The following is a 26,199-nucleotide window of genomic DNA, read 5'->3' on the forward strand; positions in this document are numbered from 1 at the left end:
CATAAAAATACCGTGGCCACCAGGGCCGCAATCTGCCATCTAGGCCCTAGGCCTTCCTTGCCCCGCGGCCGGCTCGGTTCACTCCGGAATTGCTGCGCCCTCTGCCTCCCATCGGAGGTCACGGCCGGGGGGCCTGGGGGGGGCGCTGGGGAGGAGCTCCCTCCCAGGCTTCCAGTGCTAGACTGCCGGAGAGAGTGGGGCCTCTGGGAAAGGTCGAGATGGGGCCAATCCTCACGACAAAGAAATAAAACGCTGGCCTGAGAAAGCCGGCAGGGAGTTGGAGGAAGATCTAAGAATTGAGAGTGGCGGCTCCAGGGGCTCCCTCTCCGTGACCTCCTCGCCCCTGGGCTCTGGGCTGCCCGCATCCCTGGAGCGTCTTTGGTGGGCTGAAATCGAGGTCCGCGCCCTACTGGACCCGGTGCCTAGGATGGGAGGGATTCGGGGGAGACCCCGGGGACTTGGGAGTCTTGTCCCCTGGGTGGGGGAGCGTCCAAACACCCCCACGACCAGGGCGCGGCCGGGACCGCGTTGCGTGTGGGTGCCCTTCGCTCGCCAGCGCCCTGGTCGCCCTGGTCGCCCTGGCTGTTGCCCCCCCCGACTCCTCTCTCCACCGCCCAGCCCCGCGCCCCGGGGGCACCCTAGCCCCGCGATTCCTGCACCCCGAGCCGACACTGCGGCGGGGGTGCCGCGGTGCGGGGGCGCTCAGAGGCCGGGGACTTCGGGGCTGCCGGCGCAGGTCTGGCGAAATCTGGCGGCGGGGGTCGCACTGAGCTCCCGCAGGGGGCCACAGGCGACTCCCGGCCGGCGCGGGGCTTCAGCAGCCCGGCTCAGCAGCGGGGGTCCGCTGAGAAGAGGGGCGAGGGCGCGGCGGGGCGGGGCGGGCGGCGGGGGAGGTGATCTCACTCCCTCCTCCCCCGCCTCCCCTGCGCTCCCCTCCCCCTCCCCTGCGCGCACGCCCGCCCCGCCCCGCCGCTGCCGCCGCAGCATCGGCATCGCAGACGCGCTCCGGCAGCGGGTCCGAGGCCGGCGTGCGCGGAGGCTGGGCGGGCAGCCCGAGCGGCAGCCAGCCGCAGCTCAGGTAAGCCGGGCAGGCCTGCCCTCGCGCCCCGGCTGCGGCTGCGACGCCCCCGGCCCCCTGGCTCAGCCCTGCCCGGGGTCGGGGGGACGAGAGCTAGGAGCGCCGCACAGCCCTGCCCGCAGTTGCGGGGGTGGGGGCCGTCGCTGGAGCCCCACCCAGGCCAGGCACCGGGCTCCGGGCCCCACGGACAGGAGCCGGGCGGGGGGGAAGGAGACCGGGGACCGGAGCCCGACAGGTGAGGGGTACCTGGGCGACGCCCAAAATGCCGATCGGGAGAAGGACACTCCGCGGGGAGTGAGGCAGGGCCTGTGCGGGCAGGTGGGGGCTGAAGTTGGCACATCCCTACGGGTGTGCGCGTGTGTGAGAAAGGGAGCGCGATGGGGGCCGAGTGACCCCCCCCCATCGGCCGCGTTGGGGTGTGGCCCTGGGCGTGGCTGCCCCTCTTCCCCAGTCGAGGGCTCCCTTTGGCTGAAAATCCCGCCGCCTGCGTTGTAGGGGTTGGCCTAGGCTGCCCCTGCCATGGGGGGAGGGGTGGGGACAGGGCTGGGCGCTGCCTGGCCCTCTGCCCCAAGGCCGCGTTGGGGGGGGGGCGAAGGGGGGCTTTGTTCTCCTCCCTCTTCTTTCCAAACCCCAGCCTGGACTTCCCGGGGCCCCCCTGCAAGCCTGCACCAGGACCGGGGTCTCCTCCTGCGGAGGCGCAGGGTGTGTCTGGAGCCTCAGTTTCTGCAGGCTCTCGTGGCCAAGAAAGGGTGCACTGTGTGAGGTCAGCCTGGGCGCCTACCGATGTGCGGCAGTGCACAGGGGTGTAGAATGTGGGTCTGTCGGGTAGAGGTGAGGGAGGGAGGGTCCCAGTGGCTCAGGGCCAGGGATTCTGGAAAGCGAGATGCTCAGGGCGCTGTCACTACCCGCCTCAACGTCTTTTGCCCGTTGCCGGTCTCCGTCTCTGTTCAGCTAAGGGAGGGGCCTGCAATTCCTCTTTCCCCCCTCCCTAGGGCAGACTTTTGGGATCTCTTGGTTGGCAGGGGTTGCAAAGGAGCACCTAGTACAACCCGGTGCCCCCTACAGGGATCTGGAGTCCCGCTCATCACTGCCTGCCTTAGGGAGGCAACCCCGGGGGCCATCTGCCAGCCGCAAGGAGTTGGAGGCCTGACACCCACCCAAGGAGGTGCCCTGCTTCCAGTTAACTCCACCCAAAGGGTAGGGGCTTCTGGGCAGCCCAGTGTCATCTCTGCTGACTCACGTGGCCCTGACAGTGAATAAGCCAGTCAGCCTTTCTTCCTATGAACTGCTGCCGAACCTCATCTTTCTTGTCCCTTGTTGGGAGGGCTGGGGCAGGGTCCGGGCTGGGGCCTCTTACTCCTGACCAGCTCCTTGCCGCAGGTGGTGGGACTGCGTCTGGCCCAGCCTCTCGCACCCAGGCAGCACCCACACGTGCACCCACGGGCTCCCCAGCCTTCAGGGGCTCTTGGCCATCTGTGGCCGCAAGGCAAGTTGGTGTCAGGGCTGAGACCGGGAATGTCCTGTGGCTCCTAGTGTGTATTCTGGGCTCTCTCTTTCCCTTCATACTTATTTGTGTCCGTGCGTGTGCGATCCTAGAGGAAATGCAGCTTTATCGTGGTACACTTGAAATATCCAGAAAAGAACAAAAGAAATTAAGGATTGCCAGTGATCCGATCACCGCTCAGCGCACCTCAGCCTCAGTCTCCCTGGTTTGCTACCACCTGCTCCCCAGAGGCTCCTCCCCCAGTGCCCAGCCCTCAGCCCCCCTGCAGAGCACTAAGTGGGTGCACAGCGCCCCGAGGCGGCAGGGGCCCCTTTCTGCACAGTGATGAGCTCCTCCCTGCCCCGGAGCCCAGCGGCCCATGGTGTGGGCAGTCATTTGCTGGGCAGCTGCTCACTGCCAAGTGCCCACCTGGGCCAGGCTCCGTGCTACCGATGGAAAAGCCAGTAACAAACCTGACCGACACCGTCTTTGTCCTCCAAGGGAATGAATTGGTTTTCTTTTTTCCTTTGCGACTCTCTGAAGGGAAAAGGGAAGCAAGGAGTGATGAAGGGCCTCGTCTGAGGTCTACTCCAGCGGCTGTCTGATTAGCCTCTTTTGGCTGCCGGGGCGGGTGCCTTCCATGGCACGCACTTGGGCAAACTGGCTGGGGAGGATGGAGGAGGCGGCCCCATGTGCCATACCTGCCATTTCCCAGCCCAGTGACTTGGGCCCCCCAGTCCCTTCCCTGCTTTGAGTCTCAGCCCTCTTGGCTAGCACATGAGAGCACAGACTCGTTCATCTCCAGGGTCCCTCTCGAGACAGTCTCTGGTGCTGCTGTAAATGGCTGCAGCCGGAAGGAACGTCTCAGGGCCCTCCTGCGGGCAGTGAGGGCTGCGTGGCCTTGCAGAGTGGCCTGGCCAGGCCCTGCCAGTCATGACCCGCAGTGCCAGGCCAGCCCCCAGGAGAGCCAGGGCAAAGGTGGTGGGAGCTTTTCCAGGACCCCCTTCTTGGGCAAAAGATCAAACCGTTCCGGGATGAAGGGGGTGGGTTTGTAGGGTTGTCCTGGGCTTGGGGAAGGCATGCGCTAGGGGAGAATGGAGTAGAGATGCTGACCAAGAGGCTCCTCTCTGCAGGTGTGAGGTGGGGAGATAACACGCAGAGTGCAGTCCCAGGGGCCCCGCCCCAGCCTGTGATTCAGACAATGGGGGGATGCAGGGGGTCTGATCTTTCCCTTTAGGGTCCCAAGCGGGCGCTGTTTTGGCCCTGCCTGCTCCTCGCACAAAATGGATGGTCGGCTGTGTTTGGGTCCCTGGGTGGGGCCCCGCTGGGATGGGCCCTCAGCAGGCCCTGCCCTCCAGTCTTTCACCCTGCTGCTTGCTCTGACCGGGCCCATCCTGACCGCCTCCCTTCTTCGGCTTCCCCTGCCCACCCCCAGCTCTCCGTGCCCCCCCCCCCCAAAGGCATCACCTTTCTCCTCCCCACTCAGCTGAATTTTGCTGTGGGGAGTGCACTGCTTCCCTCCTCCCTTCCCCTGCCTCTGCCTGCCCCACCCTTCCCCCTTGGTGCCCTGGGCTCAGTCTCTTTGCTTCCCCTTTTGTCTACTCCCCCCCCCTCCTCCCCTGCCCCATTCCCAATCGCCCTGAGCTTGGCTCCAGCTCTGAGCCTCAGCCCCGGGGTGACTGCTCTGCTGCTCCAACACTCCTCCAGTGGGCTCCACGCCTTGGGGTTGGGCCCAGACTGCCTGTAGGGGCCTCATCTGACCTGGATGGTGGACAGGAGGCGCCTGCTGGCCACCAGCCAGAGGACTGGGGGACAGGCCTTTAGCAAGGCCAGTCTGCTTTCTCCCTAGATATCAACAGGATCTTTGTGGCTTCCTAAAGGCAATGGTCAGAGAGGGGGCCGGGGTCCCTCTGCAGGGGAAGGGTCTGGACTGCTGGCCTTTTTGGAAGCTTTTCTTTGTCCAGTGCCCCCCACCCAGGGCCTCAGGAGCTTGCCTGGGCCCTCCGTGTTCTCCTTAGCTCATGAAGCCGCAGGGGAGCATCCGGCCACTGTCCTGCACAGGGATGGCTTTGTCAGCCGTGGATTGGGTGGGGCAGGAGGTGACAGAGTCCTGGGCTTTGTGCATTCAGCCGAGGGGGCCTTCTGAGCCTGTCCATCGTGATGCAGGCTGATTGAGGAGCTTGAAGGCGGGAGATGGGTTTCCAGGAGCCCCTCCCTCAGCTCTCCGGTCTAGAGCACTCAGAGAGGGCAGCCAGGCTGGACGTTTGCCTGGGGACGGTGTTGGACACGCGTGTGTGTGCAGCTTCCAGGATTCCTCTTTGCGTGTGTGGGGATCCTACATCTGGTTGCATGTGTGCGTCTGTCTGTGTTCGTGGGAGAGCGTGGGCACACAGATCCCTCTGTGCCCGAATGGGTCCCCTCAGATGCCGGGAAGGGGCGGGGCTGATGGCGGTGGCAGCACGACACGCATGATATGGGACTTCCCGTTGTGTGTGTGGGGGGGTGCCCTCCGACCCCTCCCCTGGCCTCCTGCGTTCATGCCTTAGGAATGCTGAGGCCCTGGGGACAACAGAGACTCCATTGTCCACCCCAGGCTTCCTGTGCCCCCTCTGCTCTTTAGCCCTTTGGGAGTGGGGAGCCCTGAGGGGGCTGGAGGGGCCTGGCAGTCTCTGAGCCATTTTCAGGCACCTCCTGCCCGTCCCCCACCCCGTTCCGTGGGCCAGGTGTCCCAGGACTGGCAGATCCGAGCAGACAGCTGGGGCTTCTTGCCTCTCCTCTTTGCCTGGCACCCTCCCTGCACTGCCTGCCGGCTCTTCCCTCCGGTTCTAGAGGCAGGCCCTGCCAGCCCATAGCAATGCGATGTACATTGTGCCCTCTAGCCTGGCCCCCAAAGCCCCTTCTAGTGCCAGGTTCATTTCTTAGGTGTGCATATGGGGGTGTATTCTGGTCTTGTTCTTAGCTCACTTTCCAGAGCTGAAGGGAAGGCTTAGAGGGGGTAAAGAGGGGCAGCTTTTAGGCCGTGGGCATCAGTTTCCCCAACTGTGCATGGGAAACTTGGCTACAGCACTGGCATTCTAGAGGTCTGGGAGGCTGGAGTCCTGGCCCCTGCTCCACTGGGCCTCAGTTTCCCCTTCTGCACGGCTGTCCCCAAGCCTAATAGGGAAAGGAATTTGCCTTCTCTTGGCTGGCGTCCTTGGATGGGGCCTCATGTAAAGCCCAAGGCCTAAGGATGGGATGGTTTCTGCTCTGTGCTGAGGCGTGATATGGGTCACATCCTACTTCCACGTGGCCTGCTCCCAAGATTTCCCTCCCTGCCCCCCACATTTGCCTGCCATCTGCCTAGCAAATAAGCCCTTCCCAAGGGGGCAGGACGGCTTGGAGGCCATCCTTGTCCAGGGCCCTGGCCCCCTGGGAAAGCAAGCAGATACACATGTTGGGAGGCCGGGCGCCTGAGAGGTGAGCTGACCCCCCCCCCCGCCCCGTAGTGTTTGGTGGCTTTGGGAACCTCCGCCCTATCTAGAAGCTCACCCCCCGGTGAGTGTCCGTTCATGCTGGCTCTGTGACCTTGGATACTGCTCTGGCTCTCTGAGCCTCAGTTTCCTCATCTGTAAAATTGGGATCATGATAGCACTTCCTTCCCCGGGGAGATTTTAAGGATTAATTGAGTGACGTAAGTAAAAGTGCTTAGAAGGGTCCCTGGCGTGTGGTAAGTGGTATCCATGATTTTATTTACTAAAATGGGGCACCTGGCTGAGACACACACGTGAGGGGGTGGAGAAAAACTGTCCTGGCCACAGATGGTGAGCTCTTCCCCTCCCCTCCCCAGTGGAGACTGTCTCTCCTCCCTGCTCTCCCACGAAGGGTTAACCTCTGTCCCACCCTTTCCTCATCCTTTAAGGAGAATGGTCCATTACAGGTGAGCTGTTGCCTTGGAGACTGCAGCCTTGAGGGGGCTGAGGGCTCACTCTGGGGAGCGCCTTAGGGAGGGGCGATGTGGGGGGGGAACCACAAAGGACAAGGTGGCAATCCTTTAAGGCTTCCAGGCCCCCAGGTACCTGTGGGGCTCCCACCCAGCAGCCTCCTTTATGTATTATCTAAATAACCCATTAGGCTGCGGCAGGCTTTCCTCCGGGCTGCCAGTGGAGGGAGTTGGGCTCCATCTCCATGGAAACCCGCCAGCCACAGTCTGGGGGGGGGGAGGGTGAGGAGGAGCCTTAAAGGAACACAGTGCACGGGGTGCAGGTGACACCCACGGCCTCCTGTACATGCTGTGACAGGCTCAAAGACCCCCACCAGCCCTGCTGGGGAGACAGCCCAGGCATGGGTGCCCGCACGTAGCCATTCCCCAGGTCTATGAGCATGCACACCAGGCACCCACACTCGGACCGTCTCACACACCTGGGGCCTGAGCCCCCAGCCCTGCTCCTGCTCGGGCCTGTGAGGCCCTAGGACACTGCCATTCTCAACAGACCTTGAGCTGGAGGGCCCTCTCGCTACTTGTCCCTTGAGCAAGTGCATTTCTATCAGATGGGAGAGGCAGCGAGGACTCTACACAGGACCTGGGAATTCACGCTGGGCACCCTTGAAGGTTCATGTGTGTGTGTGTGTGTGCGCGCGCAGGGAGGAAAGCAGCGACCCCAGGTCTCAACCTCGTTCCATGACCTTCCAAGTTGTCCTCCCCTCAGAGGACAGGAGGCCAGAGGAGAGGACTCCCCAGGGGACCCAGGGACAATCTAGCTGGGGTGCGGCAAAGGGCGGAGCCCGTCTGGAGTCCTGCAGGCTCCAGTGGACGAGTCTACCTCCGTGCCTGCCGCACCCTTTCTTCCTGTCTGTGCGGTGTGGGGGGCGAGGGATGGGTTCCCAGCTGGACCCACTCGGGAGCAGCCTGCTTTTGCTGTGCATTCCCCCCAGCACAAAGGGCAAGCATGCACACGGACACCCACTGATGTGCCTGCGCACGTGTGGGCACCTGCCCCTAGCCAGGCGGCCGCTCACTCTGCACTAGCAGAGATCTTGGAAGGACTCCACTGGGATCCTCCGAGTGCTTCTCCCTCCCGGCTGTGGGGGTCCCCACCTCCTCCGGGAGGGCCAGCCAGCAGTGGCTCATTCATCGTGTCTTACAACTGTCTCCTAGCCCCAGTGCCACAAGTGGCCGGGGACCTGCGGGACCTGCTGCTTGGTCTGTTATCGTGGGCTTTGTATCTGTGGTCCTGGCTCAACAGCTTCTCAGCCGTTTGTCTCTCTGCCCTGCCTGTCAGTCCAGCCTGACCTCCAAGCCCAGGAAGCCCGCCTCCTCAGGCCCATCTCCCTCCTTCCCAGTCCCTTGCCTGGCACACCCCTCCGCCCCAAGGGACAGGGACGCCCAAGGAGGCACCACTAGGCCTGTGCCCGTGTGCACACACACACCACTCACTCTTCTTGCTCTTTGGGCCGTTTCCCATCTCTCGCTCTTTGTACACCTTTTCCCCCTCCCTTTCCCCAGTGCCAGTCTCTGTTGCTGGATTTCTCTCTTGGTTACTGTAGTGGTGGCCCAGCACCCTTTGTCTCCCATTCCCTGCCCTCCCTCCCCCAGCCCCATTTCTCAGCCTCTCCTGCTCCCTCCTGCCTCTTTCTCACCCTGTCTGTCACCCTTCAGTCTTCCCCAGCCCATCCCCACCCCTCGCAGACATGGCCTTGGCTCCATCTGTACACCAGCTTGTGGAACACTCTCTTTGCCTCCCTGCCCCTGGAGGTGCTGATGGGGGTTGGGGGGCCTGCTGAGCTGACAACCTGAGCTGCTTGCTCTGTAATTGCCTGAGGAATGAGGAGAGATCAGAGACCCAGCAGCAGTGGGAGTGGAGGAGGCAGAGCCCCCTCCCAGCTGTCAGGGGGCCTCAACCTTCTGGCTCCTGCCTGTCTGAGTGCCCGGGAAAGTGGCAGGCTGGGTGGCAAATACCAGGAGACTGTGGGGCATTGGGATGGGGCAGAGAATGGGGACCAGGGGCTTGGAAGTATTGTACTGACCCTGCATATACACCTGGGGTATATGTGCTGAGCCCCATTCTGGGAGCCTAGATTTTGAGGACAAAGAGGAGCTGCCATGACAGTGATCATCATTCCAGCAAAGGGAGCACTCAGGCCTCCTTCATGCAGAAAGGCCCTTATTTGAGCTTGCCCTCGCTGGTTTCTCTCCCCTCCCCCTCTGAAGTCTAGACTGTTCAGAGCTCCCAAGGTGGTTGTTTGATCGCCTGTCCTCTGATCTGAGTCTCCTACTGTTTCCTACAGGCCTTGAAGTGGAGGCCAAGCATGCCTGGGGGCCACCCTGCTTGTACTGGCTTGGTGAGGGAAGGTGGGGGCAGAGCTGTTGCTCTTCCCCTCTGGGCCCCAGCTTAGTTCTTACAAGTTGGGAATTGGCCATGCGTTCACCACTTTCAGCCCTCCAAGTCATTCTCTTGACCTTCAGCCCATCCATGTTGACCTATCCTGGTGCTTCTCCACCTCCCCCGTCCAGCTCTGGATGTGGGAGTCTGAGACCTCCAAGCTGACTGCTCTTCACCACCATCCATTTGCCCTACCTAGTCCCCAGGCAGTCTGTTGCATTCACCACTCTTCTCGGGTCACCTTACCCAAAACCAATTTATGGCTCCTGATTGCTTCTTGACAGAGTCTAGATGCCTTAGCATGGCATCCTAGGCCTCCCTACCCACCCCTTCAGCGTTGTGGATGAGGCTTGGTCCCCCTTCGTTGAGGTGTTGGCTGGGCACAATGAAGATGTCCAGTATGGTCTTGGGGAGGGCATCCAGACCCCAGCTCCAGCCTCAAGCTCTCTGTCAACCAGCAACCTATTTTTACCCCTCCTGCACTTTCTCCCCTTGCCTCTTTCTCACACCCGTTCCTGTTTGGAGTCAAAGTCAGCTGTCTTCCTGGGAGTGTGTTTCCTCTTCTATCATTGGCAGAGAACCTCCCCTTGCCTGGAGTCTCCCCCTTGCCTCCAGTCTTCAGGGATTCTTGCATGCAGGTGGAACATGGGTATGGCTGCTGTCACTTGGGCTTGGGTGGACACATCTAGGAGTTGAGCCAAGAAGACTCAGAAAAAGACCTGGGCCTGCCAGACACTTGAGAGGTGACCGTCCCAGAGCTCCCGCTGATCCCTGCCCTGACCCTGGCTTGCAGCAGCATCTGGAAGGGAGAGGCCACAGTCACTTCTATTGCCCCCCCCCCCAGGGGCCTGAGGGACAGAGGAGAGGTGCTTTCCTACTTGCTTTTCTCCTGCCACTTCTTGAGGTCAGGCTTCCTTCGCCCTTCTTCCATTTCCTCAAACTATTCTATGAGATGCCACCTTCCTGGGCCCCTTTCTTCCCTTCCCTGTCCCCACTTCCCAAGATCCTGCTGCCCCCCACCAGCTTTTTAGACCTGAACAGCACCCAGAGATTAGTTGGCTCTGAAATCCACAACAATGAGACCGACAAGAGTTCTCTCTCTACATATACATGCGTGCCCCTGCTTGTGTGCACACAGAGGTAGCAGATGTGAGGATTGATCCCCCACAGACACGCACGAGAAGACACACGTTCTCCTGTGTGCACACACAGCTATCTAGACCCATGCATTGATTCTCCCAGACACCTACCCACTCGTGACTGCACTCCCCTCCCAGAGAAGACATATACAAATGTGTTCCTGCATGCACACACACAGCCACATAAATACTAATGTGCATATTTGGCTACGTGCCCATCCACATCCACACTCATGCACAGAGTGGCCTGTGGCATGCTCAGGGGAGTTGACTGGGGCAACAAGTTGATGCTGGAGAGGCAGCTGGTGTGGAAGGCACAGACAGAGGAGAAAAGGAATGAAAGGCAACCTGGAGGCCTAGCCGGTGCTAAGACTCTTCTAGGTTTCTCCCTCTAAGGTGCGGGGGAGGGAGGGATGGGGGAGCCGGCCAGCTGGGGGCGGGGCGGGGGGCGGGGCCAGGAGCCCGGGCTCGCCCAGATGTTAGTCACTAAAGTCGTCCGTTCTCTCCTCTCTCCTCCCCCACCTTTCCTTTCCCTCCTTCCCTCTCCCAGTGCCCCCACCCCCGGCTCCCGCCCCAAGCCGCCCACCAGCCCCCTTCCCTCCGGCCGGAGCCTGAGCCGAGCCCGGCCGGCTGTGCCGTGCCGAGCTGCTGGCGCCGCCGGGAAGATGGCCGTGTCGCTGCGGTACTTGTGGCCTCTCCTTCTGTGCAGCCCCTGCCTGCTCATCCAGATCCCCGACGAATGTGAGTAGCCGGAGGGAGCCTTGACGCCTCCCTTCGCCGCCGCGCTGGGCTCCTCTTTATCTTCTGCCTCCTCACCTTCTGCCGGCTCTGGACCCTCACTCCTACTTTCCTGGGCACAGAGTGGGCGGGAGGTACCCAGGACCTCTGGAGAGAACAGGTTGGAAGACGCGGGGTGTGTCAGCACCATGGATAGGGAACAGGCGCGGGCGGGGCGATCGGTTTCAGGACCACGGACAGCGAGCTTGGCTCTGGCGGCGGGGTGGGGGGGGCCCTCTGTGCTCTCTCCCTTGGCCCGCCCTCCCCCACCCGCCGCCAGGATTGTGGCGGGCAGGAGAAGGGGGCCGGCCCCGGTTATGGGCTAGCTTGTGCACTGGATTCAAGTTTTGCCTTCCTTCTGACGAGTAATTCCATCTCGGGCCTTTGGTAGCCCTGTCTGTGAAGTGAGACGGGACAAGACACCTTACAAAGGCCCAGCAGGTTTCTGGATCCTTACGATTGGGTGGGGCTGAGGGGTGGGACTGCTGGAACCTTCGTTTGTGGAGGGTCATGGGTAGGTGTGTGGGTGTTGGGGAGTATGGCTGGAGGTTTGTGACAAAACATGAGAATTTGCACATGCTTGTGAGTTGCACAGACTGTGTATTTTGCGTGTAAGTATGTGGTTGTGACTGACAAAGTGTGGATATTCTTGAGTGTGATTTTGATTTCCTGTATGTGTAAGTTTGTGAGTCACTATAACTGTTACTTATTGGTCAGGTTTGGAAGGTCTGCAGGTATTTGACTGTTAGCATTTGAGTATAGTGGGTCGTGTATGCATGTGAGTTGGGGCCGCATGTGAGTACCCATTTGCGTGTGGGGTGTGTGTTACCATAATGATGTTTATGTTGAGCCTGCCCCTTCCTTGGTAGTTCCAATCCTTTCTCCCTTCACCTTGCCACCTTTGTCTCTGAGCCTGGACCTGGAGGAGGCCAGTATCACTGAAAGATGAGCTGGGGGCTGGCAGTGGGGAAGACTGTCTATGCCAGGAGTGGGACAGGGGTGGAGGGAGGTGCGCTTGGAAGGTACCTGGCCTTGGGGGAAGGCAGCTGAGGGTCTGGAGAAGGTGGAGAGGGACCGACAGGACAAAGGGTGGGGATGACCCCTTAGATATGCACATGGAGGCCCATACAGTCACACCTGTGCAGACCCCGGTTCCAGATGCACATAGATGCACACGTGGGTAGACACAGACAAGCCACCTGTATCCAATCAGGCCCAGATATACAGAAGGGGCAGAGACCCCGAGAGGACACATAAGAGGTGCGTGCACACGCGCGCGCGCACACACACACACACACACACCACCACCACCACCACCACACACAAGCAAGGGGTTTAGACACAAAGGAGCAGTCATCCACACAGATGGAGGCGGGTGTACAATACTGAATGCAAGCACGCACACCCATAGCCTTCAGATGTTCTCTGGCAAGACACACCCATATACAAACACACTGCCGGGCAAACATATTTCAGGCAGTTCACCCAGGAACATTCACATGTCTGCCTGGATTCACACTTTTGGACACTGACATACATGTACTTGTCCTCCTTCCCCTCCGTCTCCTCTTGGTTGCTTTTCACGCCTTACCCTGGGCACCAGCCTGGCCTGCCCTGCTACCACACTGGCTGGCCCATCTGGCCGGGTGTGTCCGTGTGTGGAGGGGCAGGGAGAATTTGGAGAAAGGGGGGAGTGAGGAGAGAGAAGGGGGCTGCCCTGGGCACCGGCCAGCGCTTGTTATTGACCCCAATACAATATGCTGGGTGGCCTGGTGCCTCCCCGTTGGAACGTCTCCTCCAGCTAGAACCGTCTCCCTTCCTGCCGTTCCAGGCCCCTTTGTCTCTATTCCCGCTTCCTCCATCCAGTCGATTTTCCCCATCCTGTTCCGCATCCCAGTCACCGTCTCTTGCTCTTGGGCTGCCTGCACTGGCCCCTCCCCAGCTCAGGGCTCCCTCTGCAGTGTCCCCAGGAAGCCTCCTCCTCTCTCGGGGGCCCTTAACGGAGGTCTTCTGCGGAGACAAAGCTTTCGGAGCGCACTACTACCCTCCCTGTCCTGCCTCCCCGCCTCCTGTCCCCGCCTCACAGCCACCCAGGCCAGTGCCGGGCTGGGTCCCGCGCGGGGAGGCAGTAGCTCTGGCCTCCGCCCCAGGGAACTTGGTGGCAGGCGGGGAGGAAGGAAGGGGAGAAAGAGAGGGTTGGCGTTAGCCCTGCAGGCGATGGAAACTCGGATGCAGCCAGGCCTTTGGGAGGGTTTCACGGGGGGAGGGGCGGCTGGGCTCTGAAGGCTGGGCCCGGGTAATTGAAAACACTGAGCTGTGCTAATTGGATTAGGAGGGAAGTGGGCTGGGGCAGGGGAGGGTGCCCTGGATGCTGAGCTGCCTGCCTCCCCACCTTCGGAGGCACCCTGGGTGGAACGGGGGTCAGTTATGCAGGCCCTGAGGGGGGTGGGGGGCTGGGGGGGGGTTGCAAGGGTCTGTCCAAAGGGCACTCCTTGTAAAAGGCACAGATTTCTCCCTTTCTCCCTGTCTGCCGAGAACCCCACAGCCTGGCCCCCTGTGGGCGTGACCCCACTCCTGAGACCAGTGACCGGGGCACTGTCCTGCCCTCTGGGTCTTGACCTGCCACAACTCCAGCCTGCCATGTAACCCCCATGTCACACCACCCGTGGCCCCGGTTCCCTCCTTCCCCTTCCCCAGGGGGTCTGCTGGGGCTTATTTCTGTCCCTGCCACTGGGCTCCCTGCTGGGGCTTAGTGTCAGCATTTCTCTCCGCTCTCTCCCTTGCTGCCTGGATTTCTTAGATGAAGGATACCGTGGTAAGTTGGGGGAGGGTGTTTCCCAGAAGGCCAGGGAAAGAGGGGTGCCCGCAAGTCCCCCTCCAGCATATGCTCCACCTACTCAGCTCTCCCCGGGAGCCCGGTGCCCTGTGTGCGCTGCCCGCTTCTCTGGCTCTCTCACCTGTGGGCCGTCTTTGTTCCGTCTCTGCCCTGGCTCTGCCCCGGCCCGCGTTTCCTCGCGCACTTCCTGGTGTCCGTCTCCGGCTTCATCTTACATGTCCGGCTTTGTACTTTCTGTTGCTGTTCTCTCTGTTCTCTCTTTCCACCTTTGTACCGTGTCCCCTTCTCTCCCTCTTTTCGTGACCCACAAGGCTATGGCTCTCTAGCTCCTTCTTCCTTCCCCCCACCCCCGTAGCCTTGGGGCTCTAAGGGTTTCAAACCCTGCTTCCCTCACAATGGGACAGGGGTGGAGACTGAGCCGGACACCGTCCTCACCACGCCACGTCTCCGTCTGTCCTGTCCCCAGTGATGGAACCACCTGTCATCACGGAACAGTCTCCACGGCGCCTGGTCGTCTTCCCCACAGATGACATCAGCCTCAAGTGTGAGGCCAGTGGCAAACCTGAAGTGCAGTGAGTGACCTTCACCTTCTAAGCCCTCTTGCTGGCTGCTGACCTCAGCTTCTAGTCCTTGTGCCTCCCAGGGCCACCCAACTTCTGTGCCCAGATGCCCCAGATCTTTCTCATCACCCTTGGTCCTTGCCCTGCCCAGTCCATCCCCGGGGCCCCGGGCTGCTCACAGCCTGGCCTCTGGCCTGTTCCAGCCCCTGTCCTGGGTTCCAGGGTCTCAGGCCTCTGAGCCCTTTTCTGCCCACAGGTTCCGCTGGACTCGGGATGGCGTCCACTTCAAACCCAAGGAGGAACTGGGTGTGACCGTGCACCAGGCACCGCATTCGGGCTCCTTCACCATCACGGGCAACAACAGCAACTTTGCCCAGAGGTTCCAGGGCACCTACCGCTGCTTTGCCAGCAATAAGCTGGGCACGGCCATGTCCCATGAGATCCAGCTCATGGCCGAGGGTGCGAGGCGCTGCAGGGGCCTGGGAGGGCCTGGGGCACATGAGAGGGTCCCCGAACAGGTCTCAGGGAGCTGGTGTGGGAGTCCGGGCTGGGAGCCGTGCACCCCCAGCTGGCGGCTTAGTGTGTGGAAGAGACTGGGGGCCCTGCCAGCCGCAGCCGCCTTCCTCCTTCCGTGCTTTGTCTCTTTCTCCACTGTCTTTCTGGTCACCCCTGGCTCCCCTTCCCTCGCTTCTTCCCCTGGGCTTTGTCCCGTCTTGGCCTCCGGGGCCTGCCGCATGGCTCCTGCATGCGGGCTCAGGCTTGTTGAGCTGCCCTGTCCCTCCCTCTGGTCTGCTCTGTCTCTGTCTGAGTCACTGCCTGGGCTTGGCCTTCTGTCCCCTCTTCTCCTCTGCGTCTCTGCAGTCCCAGCTTGTTCTCCATGGCTCTTGGGTCATCTCCTGCCACCCCCCCCATCACTCCGCTTTCCCTCCTCCTTGCTGCGTCCGTGTCCACCTCCATCTCCCTCCTCGACGCCGCCCCTCTCCAGCTCTGTCTTTATCTGTGCTGCCCTCTCCCTGGGGTTTTCCCTCTGCATCCCATCCTCCCTGAGCTTTCTGCCTCCGGAGCATGCTCCTCTCTCCTCTCCACCCCTCTGGTTACCTTGGGAACTGTTGCCATGGTTTCTGTGTCAGGATGATGGAAGGGTCTGTGACTCCCACATCTTTCCACAGCTCCCCTCCCCCATTCCTACACCACAGCCTTTCCCCACCCCCCCACCGCCCCCCCCCCTCCGCCCAGGTTAACCCTTCACAGCCAACGGGTCTCCTGCCCAGTCTCTCCTCAGCCTTGAGCCCAGAAAGGAAGGACCCGGAGTCCCTGCCTCCTGATAACGTCAACTCCCTCTCCACCTGGCCCTCCCATGCCCTCGGCCCGGAGAGTTGGGATCCCTAGAGCCAGCCTCTCTGTCACTTCTAGGTGCCCCCAAGTGGCCGAAAGAGACAGTGAGACCTGTAGAGGCAGAGGAAGGGGAGTCAGTGGTCCTGCCTTGCCACCCCCCGCCCAGCGCCGAGCCACTCCGGATCTACTGGATGAATAGCAGTGGGTGCCCGTGGGGGGGAGAGGGGGGGCTGCCGACTGGGCTGAAGATGGCACTGGGTACATCTTCCCAGATGGGGGCCTGACCTTTGCCTCCGTGCCCCCCACCCACCCCCGCAGAGATCTTGCACATCAAGCAGGATGAGCGGGTGACAATGGGCCAGAACGGCAATCTCTACTTTGCCAACGTCCTCACCTCGGACAACCACTCCGACTACATCTGCCACGCCCACTTCCCTGGCACGCGGACCATCATCCAAAAGGAGCCCATTGACCTCCGGGTCAAGGCCAGTGAGTCCCAAAGACCCGGATACCCACCCCACCCCCTCACCCTCAGGCACAGCCCATCCCAGAGATCGGATGACTTCAGTCTTCCTCCGGGACAGCTTGGCCTCCACTTCCACCTGGCCCAGACCCCTTCCCTGGTAATTTCGTGGGTGGAGCGAGGAGCGGGCCATGCCACCCACTTCCTTTCTCCTCCCAGCCAACAGCATGATTGACAGGAAGCCACGCCTGCTCTTCCCCAGCAACTCCAGCAGCCATCTGGTAGCCTTGCAGGGGCAGCCATTGGTCCTGGAGTGCATCGCTGAGGGCTTGTGAGTCTGGGTGCCCTGGGTGGTGGTGTGGGCAGATCAGTGGGGCCTGTCGTGGGCCCGTGCTGAGCAGCCTTGTGCTCTCTCCCATGTGCTCTCCCCTCTTCCCCCCGGGCAGCCCCACACCCACCATCAAGTGGCTGCGCCCAAGTGGGCCCATGCCAGCTGACCGAGTCACCTACCAGAACCACAACAAGACCCTGCAGCTGCTGGACGTGGTGGAGGAGGACGATGGCGAGTACCGCTGCCTGGCCGAGAACTCCCTGGGCAGCGACCGGCACACCTACTACGTCACTGTGGAGGGTAGGACGCCTCCAGTGGGCGGCCCAGGCTCCCAGGAATCACCTCCTGGGACTGCAGTCTGCAATGCCCGTGGTGGTGGCAGGGGGCGGGGTCTGTGGCCAGCGCCGGCCCTGGGCTCAGGGCGCCCTCCTCCCCCTTGCAGCTGCCCCCTACTGGCTACACAAACCCCAGAGCCATTTGTATGGGCCAGGGGAGACTGCCCGCCTGGACTGCCAAGTGCAGGGGAGGCCCCAACCAGAGGTCACTTGGAGAATCAACGGCATTCCTGTGGACGGTGAGTGGGGCCTCAGGCAGGGTGACCTGGGGGAGAGTGGGGGAGCCCTGGGGAGGGAGGGCAGGGTGAGTGGGGGCCTCAGCGTGCCTCACTGCTCTGCCCTGGGCGCCCCCCGCCCCCCGCCCCTGCCCGGGGCCCACCTACTGCTCATGCAGAACTGGCCGCGGACCAGAAGTACCGGATCCAGCGTGGGGCCCTGATCCTGAGCAACGTGCAGCCCAGCGACACGATGGTGACGCAGTGTGAGGCCCGCAACCGGCATGGGCTCCTGCTGGCCAATGCCTACATCTATGTCGTTCGTGAGTAACCCGTCTGTCTGTCCCCGAAGCCCACCAGGCGAGGCCCCTGGACTGACTCAGCCAACAGTTGCTTCGCCTACCATGGCTGCCTCTCTCCTCCCTGTGGTCCTTCACCCCATCTCTCGCCCACCTTCATCAATAGCGTGCGGTGAGGGTGGGGGGTGGCGGTGTGGAGGAAGGGCGGGGGCTTGCCACCATTTACAGGTTACAGAGGGGCTTCAGAGAGTGCTCTGGCCCACCATGTGTCACTGAGTGGAGCCTCACCCTGGCCAGGATGTGCCCGAGGCCAGCCTGGTGGCTCCTCTCCCGGAGCCTCGGGGAAGACAGGGATGGGCCAGGAAGGCGTTCAGGAAGAGGTGGGCTGTCAGTGGAGCCTCAAGTGATGGGACACACTTGGGTGCTTGGGATGGGAGGGATATCTGAGGCACATTGGAAGGCGGAGGCTCAGCCTGGGTGCAGGGAAACAAGATGGGCAGGGCTCTTGGGGACCTGAGAATGCCCCTGAGCCCTCCTGGGAGAGGCTGTCCTGCTGAGCCCCGTGCCTGCCCTGACGGCTCCTGGACCCTCGCCCTGCCCTGAGCCCTGCCCTGAGCCCTGCCCTGCCCTCTGTAACTACTTCTCCCCCAGAGCTTCCGGCCAAGATCCTGACCCCAGACAACGAGACCTACATGGCGGTCGAGGGCAGCACTGCCTATCTTCTGTGCAAGGCCTTTGGAGCCCCCGTGCCCAGCGTCCAGTGGTGAGTGACCCCTCCCCAAAGGGGGCACCTCTAAGCCATCTTCTGGGCCAGGGAGCCGGGGAGGGCAGGGCGCCCGGCCGGGTGGGGTATGAGCCGGGCCTGCCCTGCTCACTGTAGGCTAGACAAGGAAGGGAAGACCGTGCTGCAGGATGAACGCTTCTTCCCCTACACCAATGGGACCCTGGGCATCCGGGACCTCCAGGCCAATGACACTGGCCACTACTTCTGCCAGGCTGCCAATGACCAGAACAATGTGACCATTGCGGCTAACCTGCAAGTCAAAGGTCAGGTGATAACCCGCCCCCCCCCCAACTTCACTGATATGATCAGCAACACCTCCAGGAGGGAGGGTTAGGGTCTCTGGAGGACACCGGAGTGACCCTCCCTTTCCTTCATTGTCCTCAGATGCCACTCGGATCACACAGGGGCCGCAGAGTGCAATCGAGAAGAAAGGCTCAAAAGTGACTTTCACGTGCCAGGCCTCCTTTGATCCGTCCTTGCAGCACAGCATCACCTGGCGAGGGGAGGGCCGAAACCTCCAGGAGTTTGGAGACAGTGACAAGTACAGGACTGGTGGAAGGGGGCAGACTGGGGAGAGCCGGGTGTCCAGACCTCCTGGCCTCATCCATGGGGGAGCACTTCTGCTTTGAGCAGGGAGGTTCTGGAAGAGAGGGACGGAGGGGAGCAGAACAAAAGGACAAGCTTGCCCCCCTCCCCCCCCCCCGCGCCAGGTACTTCATAGAGGACGGGCGCCTGGTCATCCACGGTCTGGACTACAGCGACCAGGGCAACTACAGCTGTGTGGCTGGCACCGAGCTGGACATGGTGGAGAGCAGGGCAGAGCTCCTGGTGGTGGGTGAGTCCTGGGATGGTACTGGGCTCCTGGCCTAGAGGTGGCGGGGGGGGGGGCACAGAAGCCCGCGGTCACATTGCAGGCCTCTCCCGAGCTGGGGAGTGCGAATCCACACTCTGTGACCCTCAGGGAGCCCCGGGCCGGTGCCTCAGCTGGAGCTGTCTGATCGTCACCTGCTGAAGCAGAGCCAGGTGCACCTGTCTTGGAGACCCGCCGAGGACCATAACGCCCCCATCGAGAGTAAGAGGCCCGAGCGCGATGCCTCCCCACCTCCGTCCTGCCACCTCTGGTAGCCTTCCCTCCTGGTGGGACCGCCCTCCTCCCCGGACCGTGGCTCCATGGCTGCCCCCCTCCTTGGGGCTTGCACCTGTGTTTGGGGCTCACGGTTCCTCATGGGACTCTGAAGTTGCCTGTTGCCTTGGGCACTGCCTCTCCCCCTCAGGGAGAGCCAGACTTGTCCCCCCACTTACCCCTCCCCCATAGACCACATGCCCAATTGCCCATTCACCTCTTGGCAGAGTATGACATCGAATTTGAGGACAAGGAGATGGCGCCTCAGGAATGGTATAGTCTGGGCAAGGTGCCCGGGAACCAGACCTCCACCACCCTCAAGCTGTCGCCCTATGTGCACTATACCTTTAGAGTTACTGCCATCAACAAGTACGGCCCTGGAGAGCCCAGCCCCGCCTCCGAGACTGTGGTCACACCTGAGGCAGGTGAGCCACCTGGAGTCAAGGGGAAGAATGACCTGCCCGAGCCCCTCTGCTTCTAGGTTTCCAGTGGGAGTTGGGAGGCAGGGTTTCATCAGAGATGCTGGCTCCTGGCCTCCAGGGCCAAAAAGGGCTCTTCCGTCCTTGGGCCTTGACCTTCACAGCCTCGGCAGGAGCCCACAGCTTTGATGTGTTAACACATTACTTTCCAGCCCCAGAGAAGAACCCTGTGGATGTGAAGGGGGAAGGGAACGAGACCAGCAACATGGTCATCACTTGGAAGGTGAGGGGCCCCGGGCTGAGCGTGCCCCAGGACATCAGGCCAGGATCCAGCTGTCGGCTGCTCCCCCTGACTGTGCGAAGGACCAGAGGATGATAGGACATGAGGCTGGGCTCGGGAGGGGGTGCTCTTGGCCGACCAGCTCCTTTTCTGCTCACCCCCCTCTAGCCCCTTAGGTGGATGGACTGGAATGCCCCCCAGGTTCAGTACCGTGTCCAGTGGCGCCCTCAGGGGACGCGGGGTGCCTGGCAGGAACAGATCGTGAGCGACCCCTCCCTGGTTGTGTCCAACACCTCCACCTTTGTGCCTTATGAGATCAAAGTCCAGGCCGTCAACAGCCAGGGCAAGGGCCCTGAGCCCCAGATTACCATTGGCTACTCGGGGGAAGACTGTGAGTATCGGGCTGGCCTCGCCCACAGGGGGTGGAGCCCACACGCCCTTGCGAGGCCCCCACCCCTCTCTCCATACTGGGGCTCTCAGTAGAGCATTTCCTAGGAGTAAGAACATTTTCTTCCGTAACCAAAGTGCCCTCGTGAAAGTACAGAAGTTTATCGTTGATACACTATATTTTTCTAGTTGGCAGCCGATATTCCAATTCTGTCAGTCTTTTCCCCCAGTCCAGGATCCAGTCCAGGATCCCCCATGAAGTCTTGTTGTCCTGCGCCTCTCCTTTCCTTGCATCTGGAACATTACCAGATATTAATTTTGATCACCTGGTCCAGATCCTTTGTCCCTTGCAAATAATAAACAGTCTATAAGGAGAGACCCTGACACAATGCACACGCCTTGCTCATCAAACTGCCTGCCCCCCATATAGCATCCAAATCCATCTTCCTTCTGCGGGTGGGTTCCGGCCTGGCCTCCAGGCGCCACGGGCCCTCATCCATGTCACTGGCTGTTTCCAGACCCCCAGGCAAGCCCTGAGTTGGAAGGCATCAAGATCCTTAACTCAAGTGCTGTGCTGGTCAGGTGGTGGCCTGTGGACCCAGCCCAGGTCAAGGGCCACCTCCGAGGATACAATGTAAGGAAGGGTTCAAGGCGTGGGGGTGGGGGGGTCCCCAGGGTGAGGTGTGAGGCCACCAGGAGTAGCAGCATCTGGGGTGGGCCTCGGCCACCTGCGAACTGCTCTCCCAGGAGTCCTTGGGGTAGGAGGAAAGGGCGCCCACTGAGGGCAGTGGGGTCTCCTGCCCCTGCCCCCCTGCAGGTGACATACTGGTGGGAGGGCAGTCAGAGGAAGCACAGCAAAAGGCATGTCCACAAAGCCCACGTGGTGGTGCCCGCCAACACCACCAGTGCCGTCCTGGGAGGCCTGCGGCCCTACAGCTCCTACCGTCTGGAGGTGCAGGCCTTTAACGGCCGAGGCCTGGGGCCCGCCAGCGAGATGACCTTCAGGACCCCAGAGGGAGGTGAGCCTTGTACCGCCGCGCCCCCCCCCCCCCCCGTCCCCCGCCCCTCCGCCCACCCAGGCGGGCCCGGGCCGGAACCTGCCACTCTCTCTGTGCCCCACAGTGCCTGGCCACCCGGAGGCATTACACCTGGAGTGCCAGTCGGACACCAGCCTGCTGTTGCACTGGCAGCCCCCGCTCAGCCACAACGGCGTGCTCACTGGCTACGTGCTCTCCTACCAGCCTCGTGCGTGTGTCGTGGGCCCCGCGTCCCAGCCCGGCTTGGCCGACGAGTGGAGGGGAGCTGGGGGGGCGGGGGCGGAGGCAGAGCCCGAAGCCACAGCCAACTCCCTGCCTCTCCTCGCAGTGGATGACGGGGACAAGGAGCAGCTGTCCTTTGACCTTCCGGACCCTGAGCTGCGGACGCACAACCTGACCAACCTCAGCCCTCACCTGCGGTACCGCTTCCAGCTGCAGGCCACCACGAAGGAGGGCCCCGGAGAGGCCATTGTGCGGGAGGGAGGCACCATGGCCTTATCCGGTGAGCTGGAGGGGCTGAGGAGGCCCCGGCAGACAGCCACGCCCACGGGGGCCAGCCTTGGGCCGCCTCGAGGACCCACAACCTGCTCTTGCTCCCCAGGGACCCCGGAGTTTGGCAACATCTCGGCCATGGCCGGCGAGAATTACAGCGTGGTCTCCTGGGTCCCCAAGGAGGGCCAGTGCAATTTTGGGTTCCAGATCTGGTTCAAAGCCCTGGGGGGTGAGCACAAAAGGGCCCCCCCCCCAGGGGGTGGTGGCATGGGACCGGGCCGCTGCATGGCACTCCTGCTGACCCCTGCTGCCCTCGCCCCTGCAGACGAGAAGATGAGCCCTCATCTGCCACCGCAGTATGTCAGCTACAACCAGAGCTCCTACACACAGTGGGACCTGCAGCCCGACACCGACTATGAGATCCACCTGCTCAAGGAGAGGGTGCTCCTTAAGATGGCCGTGAAGACCAATGGCACCGGTGAGGCTTCCGTCCGTCCCAGCTCCAGGCCCCATGCCATGGCTCCACTGTCCTCCTCCTGGAATCTGGGTGCTGCTTGGCCCGTGATGGAGAAGTTCAGGCCCCTGAAATGGCCCCTTTCAGTATCCTTCTGTTTTAACTGTTTCCAGGCAGTCATCTTTGCAGAAGGTCCTCCTCCTCCCCGCCCCCTGCCCCCCAGAGGGCTCCCCCGCCGAGTGTCAGTTTCAAGTATGCTTCGGTCCCAGGTCATCACCACCCCCACCCCCAGCCCCTGTGGTGTCTGTCCCCAGGGACAGAGGGCTGGGAGTAGGTGTCTCGCTGGGGCCCAGGCTCAGTGTCTTCCTGACCTCCCCGCAGGCCGTGTGAGGCTCCCTCCCGCCGGCTTTGCCACTGAGGGCTGGTTCATCGGCTTCATCAGTGCCGTCATTCTCTTGCTCCTCATCTTGCTCATCCTCTGCTTTATCAAGCGCAGCAAAGGCGGCAAATACTCAGGTAACCCCTGGCCTGGGGCTCCGGCGAGGGTGGTAGAGCTTCTACAAGTCGTCCTCGGTCCCCGAGCCTCTGGCAGGATGGCATGGGCGTGTGGGGGCAGGCAGGGGGCCCACAGGGAGCTTCTGTGCAGACCAGCAGCAAAGGGCCCTCAGGCCCATGCGGCGTGAGCGGTATACCTCGAAGGCTTCTTGGCTTCTGAGTGCTGTCGAGAGAGCACAGAGGGGAAGCCTCACCCGTGTCTCCAACCCGGGGATGGGACCCAGCGTCCAGAGTCAGGCAGGGGTGGGAGAGAAAGCCGGGCCTTGTCTGTGTCTCCAGTGAAGGATAAGGAGGACACCCAGGTAGACTCCGAGGCCCGGCCGATGAAGGACGAGACCTTCGGCGAGTACAGGTGAGCCAGGGGTAAGAGCAGGTGTCGGCCGGCCGCCCAGCACCACCCTCGCTTTCATATCTGACCCTGTGTCTCTCTCTCCTCTGTGCTGCTGGGTGATGTCAGGTCCCTGGAGAGGTAAGACGGAGTGGGGGGGTAGGTGGGAAGATACTGTCAGAGCCTGATGGCAGGGGCCTTCCTGCGGACAGTGTGCCTGGGAGTGCCATTGGTCCACGCTTGCCAGGGCTCTGCACTCCCCCAGCCTTCTGGCCCAGCAGATCCCTGTTTCAGGGAGAAGCCAACGTGCCCCAACTGGTCCCCACACTGACATCCAGTTTCTGGGCTTACCTGTCACCTTCCCAGCTCCCCTCCCCACCCCCATGTCTGGCTCGCCTACAGGCTGAGCGCCCACTTCCTTCCTCACGGCCCCCCGGGATCCTGGGCATGCCCAAGCCCTGCCCCGCTGGTGGTGTGCACACCACCTGCCGTCCCGGGCGCACGTCAAGGAGGAGAACTTCTTCCCCGGTGCGTTGAGAGCAAATGCAAGGCAGGTGGAACCTGGGCCCCGCCCTCCCGCCAGGCGTCCTCCCTCAGGCCAGCACCCACCTGCTCCTGCTGGGCTCCGCCGGGCAGCCTCCCACTCCCTCCCGCCCTCTGCCCCTACAGTGACAATGAGGAGAAGGCCTTCGGCAGTAGCCAGCCTTCCCTCAATGGAGACATCAAGCCCCTGGGCAGCGACGACAGCCTGGCTGACTACGGGGGCAGCGTGGATGTCCAGTTCAATGAGGACGGCTCCTTCATTGGCCAGTACAGCGGCAAGAAGGAGAAGGAGGCGGCAGGAGGCAATGACAGCTCAGGGGCCGCCTCCCCCATCAACCCTGCCGGGGCCCTAGAGTAGCGTGTTCCAGCCAGGCAAGGCCAGGCAGGGCCAAGTCCAGGGCCGGGCCTCAGGGGAGTCAGAGGCTGAGACCCCCATGCCCAGCGCCTGTGCTGCCCTTGGGACCGAGGCTCCGTCCACCCCCTCTCAGGCCTCAGCCCCAGCCTCTGGCCCCTGGGCCTGTGGGAGGCTTGAAGTTGGGGGCAGAGGAGAGGAACTCACTGCTAATCCCCTTCTGACTACCCGGTCCCCACTTTTTTGCCAAAACCCAGCTGCACCCCTTCTTGGGCACGCACTGCTCTGTTCCAGCTCGGGGGCCAATCCCCCACACATCAGGAGCCTTCAGATGCTGCCTCGTCAGCCTTTGGGCAGAGAGGAAGTAGGGGTGGCCGCTCTTTGGACAGCCGGGCTGGGACTGGGGACAGAACTCGATGTCCCCACCACCTGCTCCAAGCAGGATGGGAGGTGGGCAAGAGTCCCCACCAGCCACTATCACGCTCGTGGGCACCTGCCGCCCGCTGCCTGCCCCACCCCGGGGCCGGCTTCCAGGAGCTCTATACACACGCTGCCTTCGCTGCCCACCAGACAACATCCAAGTGGCCTCTGTCACTGCCAGGGTGTGGGGCAGGCACACTTCCCCGCTGCCCCTGCCACCTCCTGCAGCCCAGGACCCTCTAGCCACCCCGTCCGGTCCGAGTAGTGCCCCTCCTCAGCCTCCCCTGCCCCTCAACCTTGGGAATGTAAATACACCGTGACTTTGAAAGTTTGTGCCCTTGCCTTTCCCCATATGCCACTAGTGTGTAGGCAGACGTCTGAGTCTCTAGGTGGTTTCTAGGTTTTATAGCAATTAGCTTTGATGATCCCATCCTAGGAAAAATAAAAACAGACACACACACACACACACAGAAAAAAAAAAGGAAAAAGGAAAGATTGGTTCTCCCAGCTCTGCTGTGCTCCTGCCTGGCAGCCAAGGTCTCCCTGTATGCCTTTGCTTGGTCTATTGATGAGCCCTTTACAAAAAACAAAAGAAATATATATATATGTACATAAATATCAGAATTATGACAGGCAAATAAAAACCTGCGAATGAAGAGGAACTGTCGTCATTTTACCAAGCACGATTTCCCCCGGCTGCGTCCCACACTGGTAGGTGCCAGAGCCTTGCCCTCCACTCCCGTGGGCCCTGCTGGCCTCCGAGACACCTGTGTGCTCCCACCAGAGGGGCAGGTGCGAGAGCCCCTCTTCCCTGTGTAATAGGACATAACTGACCTGGGAGCGCCTGCCTGGCTGCCTGCTTCCCTGGGGTGGCCACCCTCTCAGCCATTGAAACGCACTTTAAAGGAATGACCACCTTAAGTGGACCCACAGGGCTGACCAGCCGGCCTTGGGGATTTCTGAGTCCGTCCAACCCCTGGCTCTCCAAGGTGAGGTCCTGTGCCTTCCCCACGGCTCAGTTGTAGCCTGTGTTTCATCTGTAACTGAGCACAAAAAGCATCAGAAGAGAATTTCTTTCCCCAAGTTCCCACCTTCTCACTGCCAGATCAGTCCCCCAGCCCTAGACCCGAACCCTTTGCCCTCCCGGCCCCCGTGGCTGAGCCGCAGGCCGTTGAAGTCAGCCCCTCTGCCCGGGGAATGGCTCCCACTCCATGACCCCCTCAGGGATTGCTCTCTTCTCTGCGTCTCTAATTTTCCTGTCGCTGTTGATCGGTCTTGTGGGCAAACTTGCTATCACAGCTTCCATCACTAAGAACACCCGCCCCTCTGGCACTTGTCCCGTTTCTGTGCTCCGGTTGACAGCAAATCCCCTCAAGACTTGTCTCCGCTCATCATCCCTGCTTAATCTCCAGCGGTACCGGTCGGCGGTCAGCGTCTGCTTCTCGTCCCAGGATCTGTGCTTATTTTGACATAACAATAGGATTTTGCTCAGCTGAAAGTCCATTTCCCACCCTCTTTTGCACCTAGGTGGGGCCGGTGGAATGTGAGTGGATGGGTAACCTCTAGGCTGTGCTTTTCTTTCCTCCCTGGAACACAAATGCCGGGTGGCCTGGGAGGAGCCATCCCAGACCACTGAACAGAAGCTGACTATTGGGGATGGCTGAGCAGCAGCACCAAAGGAGCCCGGGGTCCTGGTGCATCAGCGGCATCAGCCCTGGGCTGCCTTCCTAGATGTTGTTCTTGTTGATTAAGTAGGCTCCATGCCCGGCAGGGAGCCCAACTCGGGGCTTTAACTCACCACCCTGAGATCGAGAC

General features: G+C 61.7%; 1 protein-coding gene across 2 annotated transcripts; it reads left to right on the forward strand.

The window, feature by feature from the left end:
- The first annotated feature begins 973 nt into the window (after nucleotides 1-973).
- On the forward strand, nucleotides 974-25,037 carry L1CAM (L1 cell adhesion molecule). Of its 2 annotated transcripts, XM_027609421.1 has the most exons (29): nucleotides 974-1,078; nucleotides 10,610-10,800; nucleotides 13,637-13,651; nucleotides 14,139-14,244; nucleotides 14,489-14,691; nucleotides 15,646-15,768; nucleotides 15,886-16,056; nucleotides 16,250-16,361; nucleotides 16,477-16,661; nucleotides 16,804-16,935; nucleotides 17,091-17,234; nucleotides 17,862-17,973; nucleotides 18,091-18,257; nucleotides 18,379-18,535; nucleotides 18,705-18,829; nucleotides 18,956-19,066; nucleotides 19,345-19,542; nucleotides 19,749-19,819; nucleotides 19,985-20,207; nucleotides 20,722-20,837; nucleotides 21,021-21,222; nucleotides 21,326-21,448; nucleotides 21,569-21,742; nucleotides 21,842-21,961; nucleotides 22,058-22,210; nucleotides 22,568-22,702; nucleotides 23,021-23,093; nucleotides 23,199-23,210; nucleotides 23,739-25,037. In XM_027609421.1, exons 2-29 carry the CDS (start codon nucleotides 10,725-10,727, stop codon nucleotides 23,968-23,970), a joined length of 3,771 nt encoding a protein of 1,256 aa, XP_027465222.1. In that variant the 5' UTR covers nucleotides 974-1,078; nucleotides 10,610-10,724; the 3' UTR covers nucleotides 23,971-25,037. The 2 variants fall into 2 exon arrangements, with proteins under 2 accessions (XP_027465222.1, XP_027465224.1); XM_027609423.1 differs by lacking the exons at nucleotides 13,637-13,651; nucleotides 23,199-23,210.
- The last annotated feature ends 1,162 nt before the right edge of the window (nucleotides 25,038-26,199 follow it).

This window comes from Zalophus californianus, chromosome X, assembly GCF_009762305.2.
Source record: "Zalophus californianus isolate mZalCal1 chromosome X, mZalCal1.pri.v2, whole genome shotgun sequence".
NCBI classification, from domain to species: Eukaryota; Metazoa; Chordata; class Mammalia; order Carnivora; family Otariidae; genus Zalophus; species Zalophus californianus.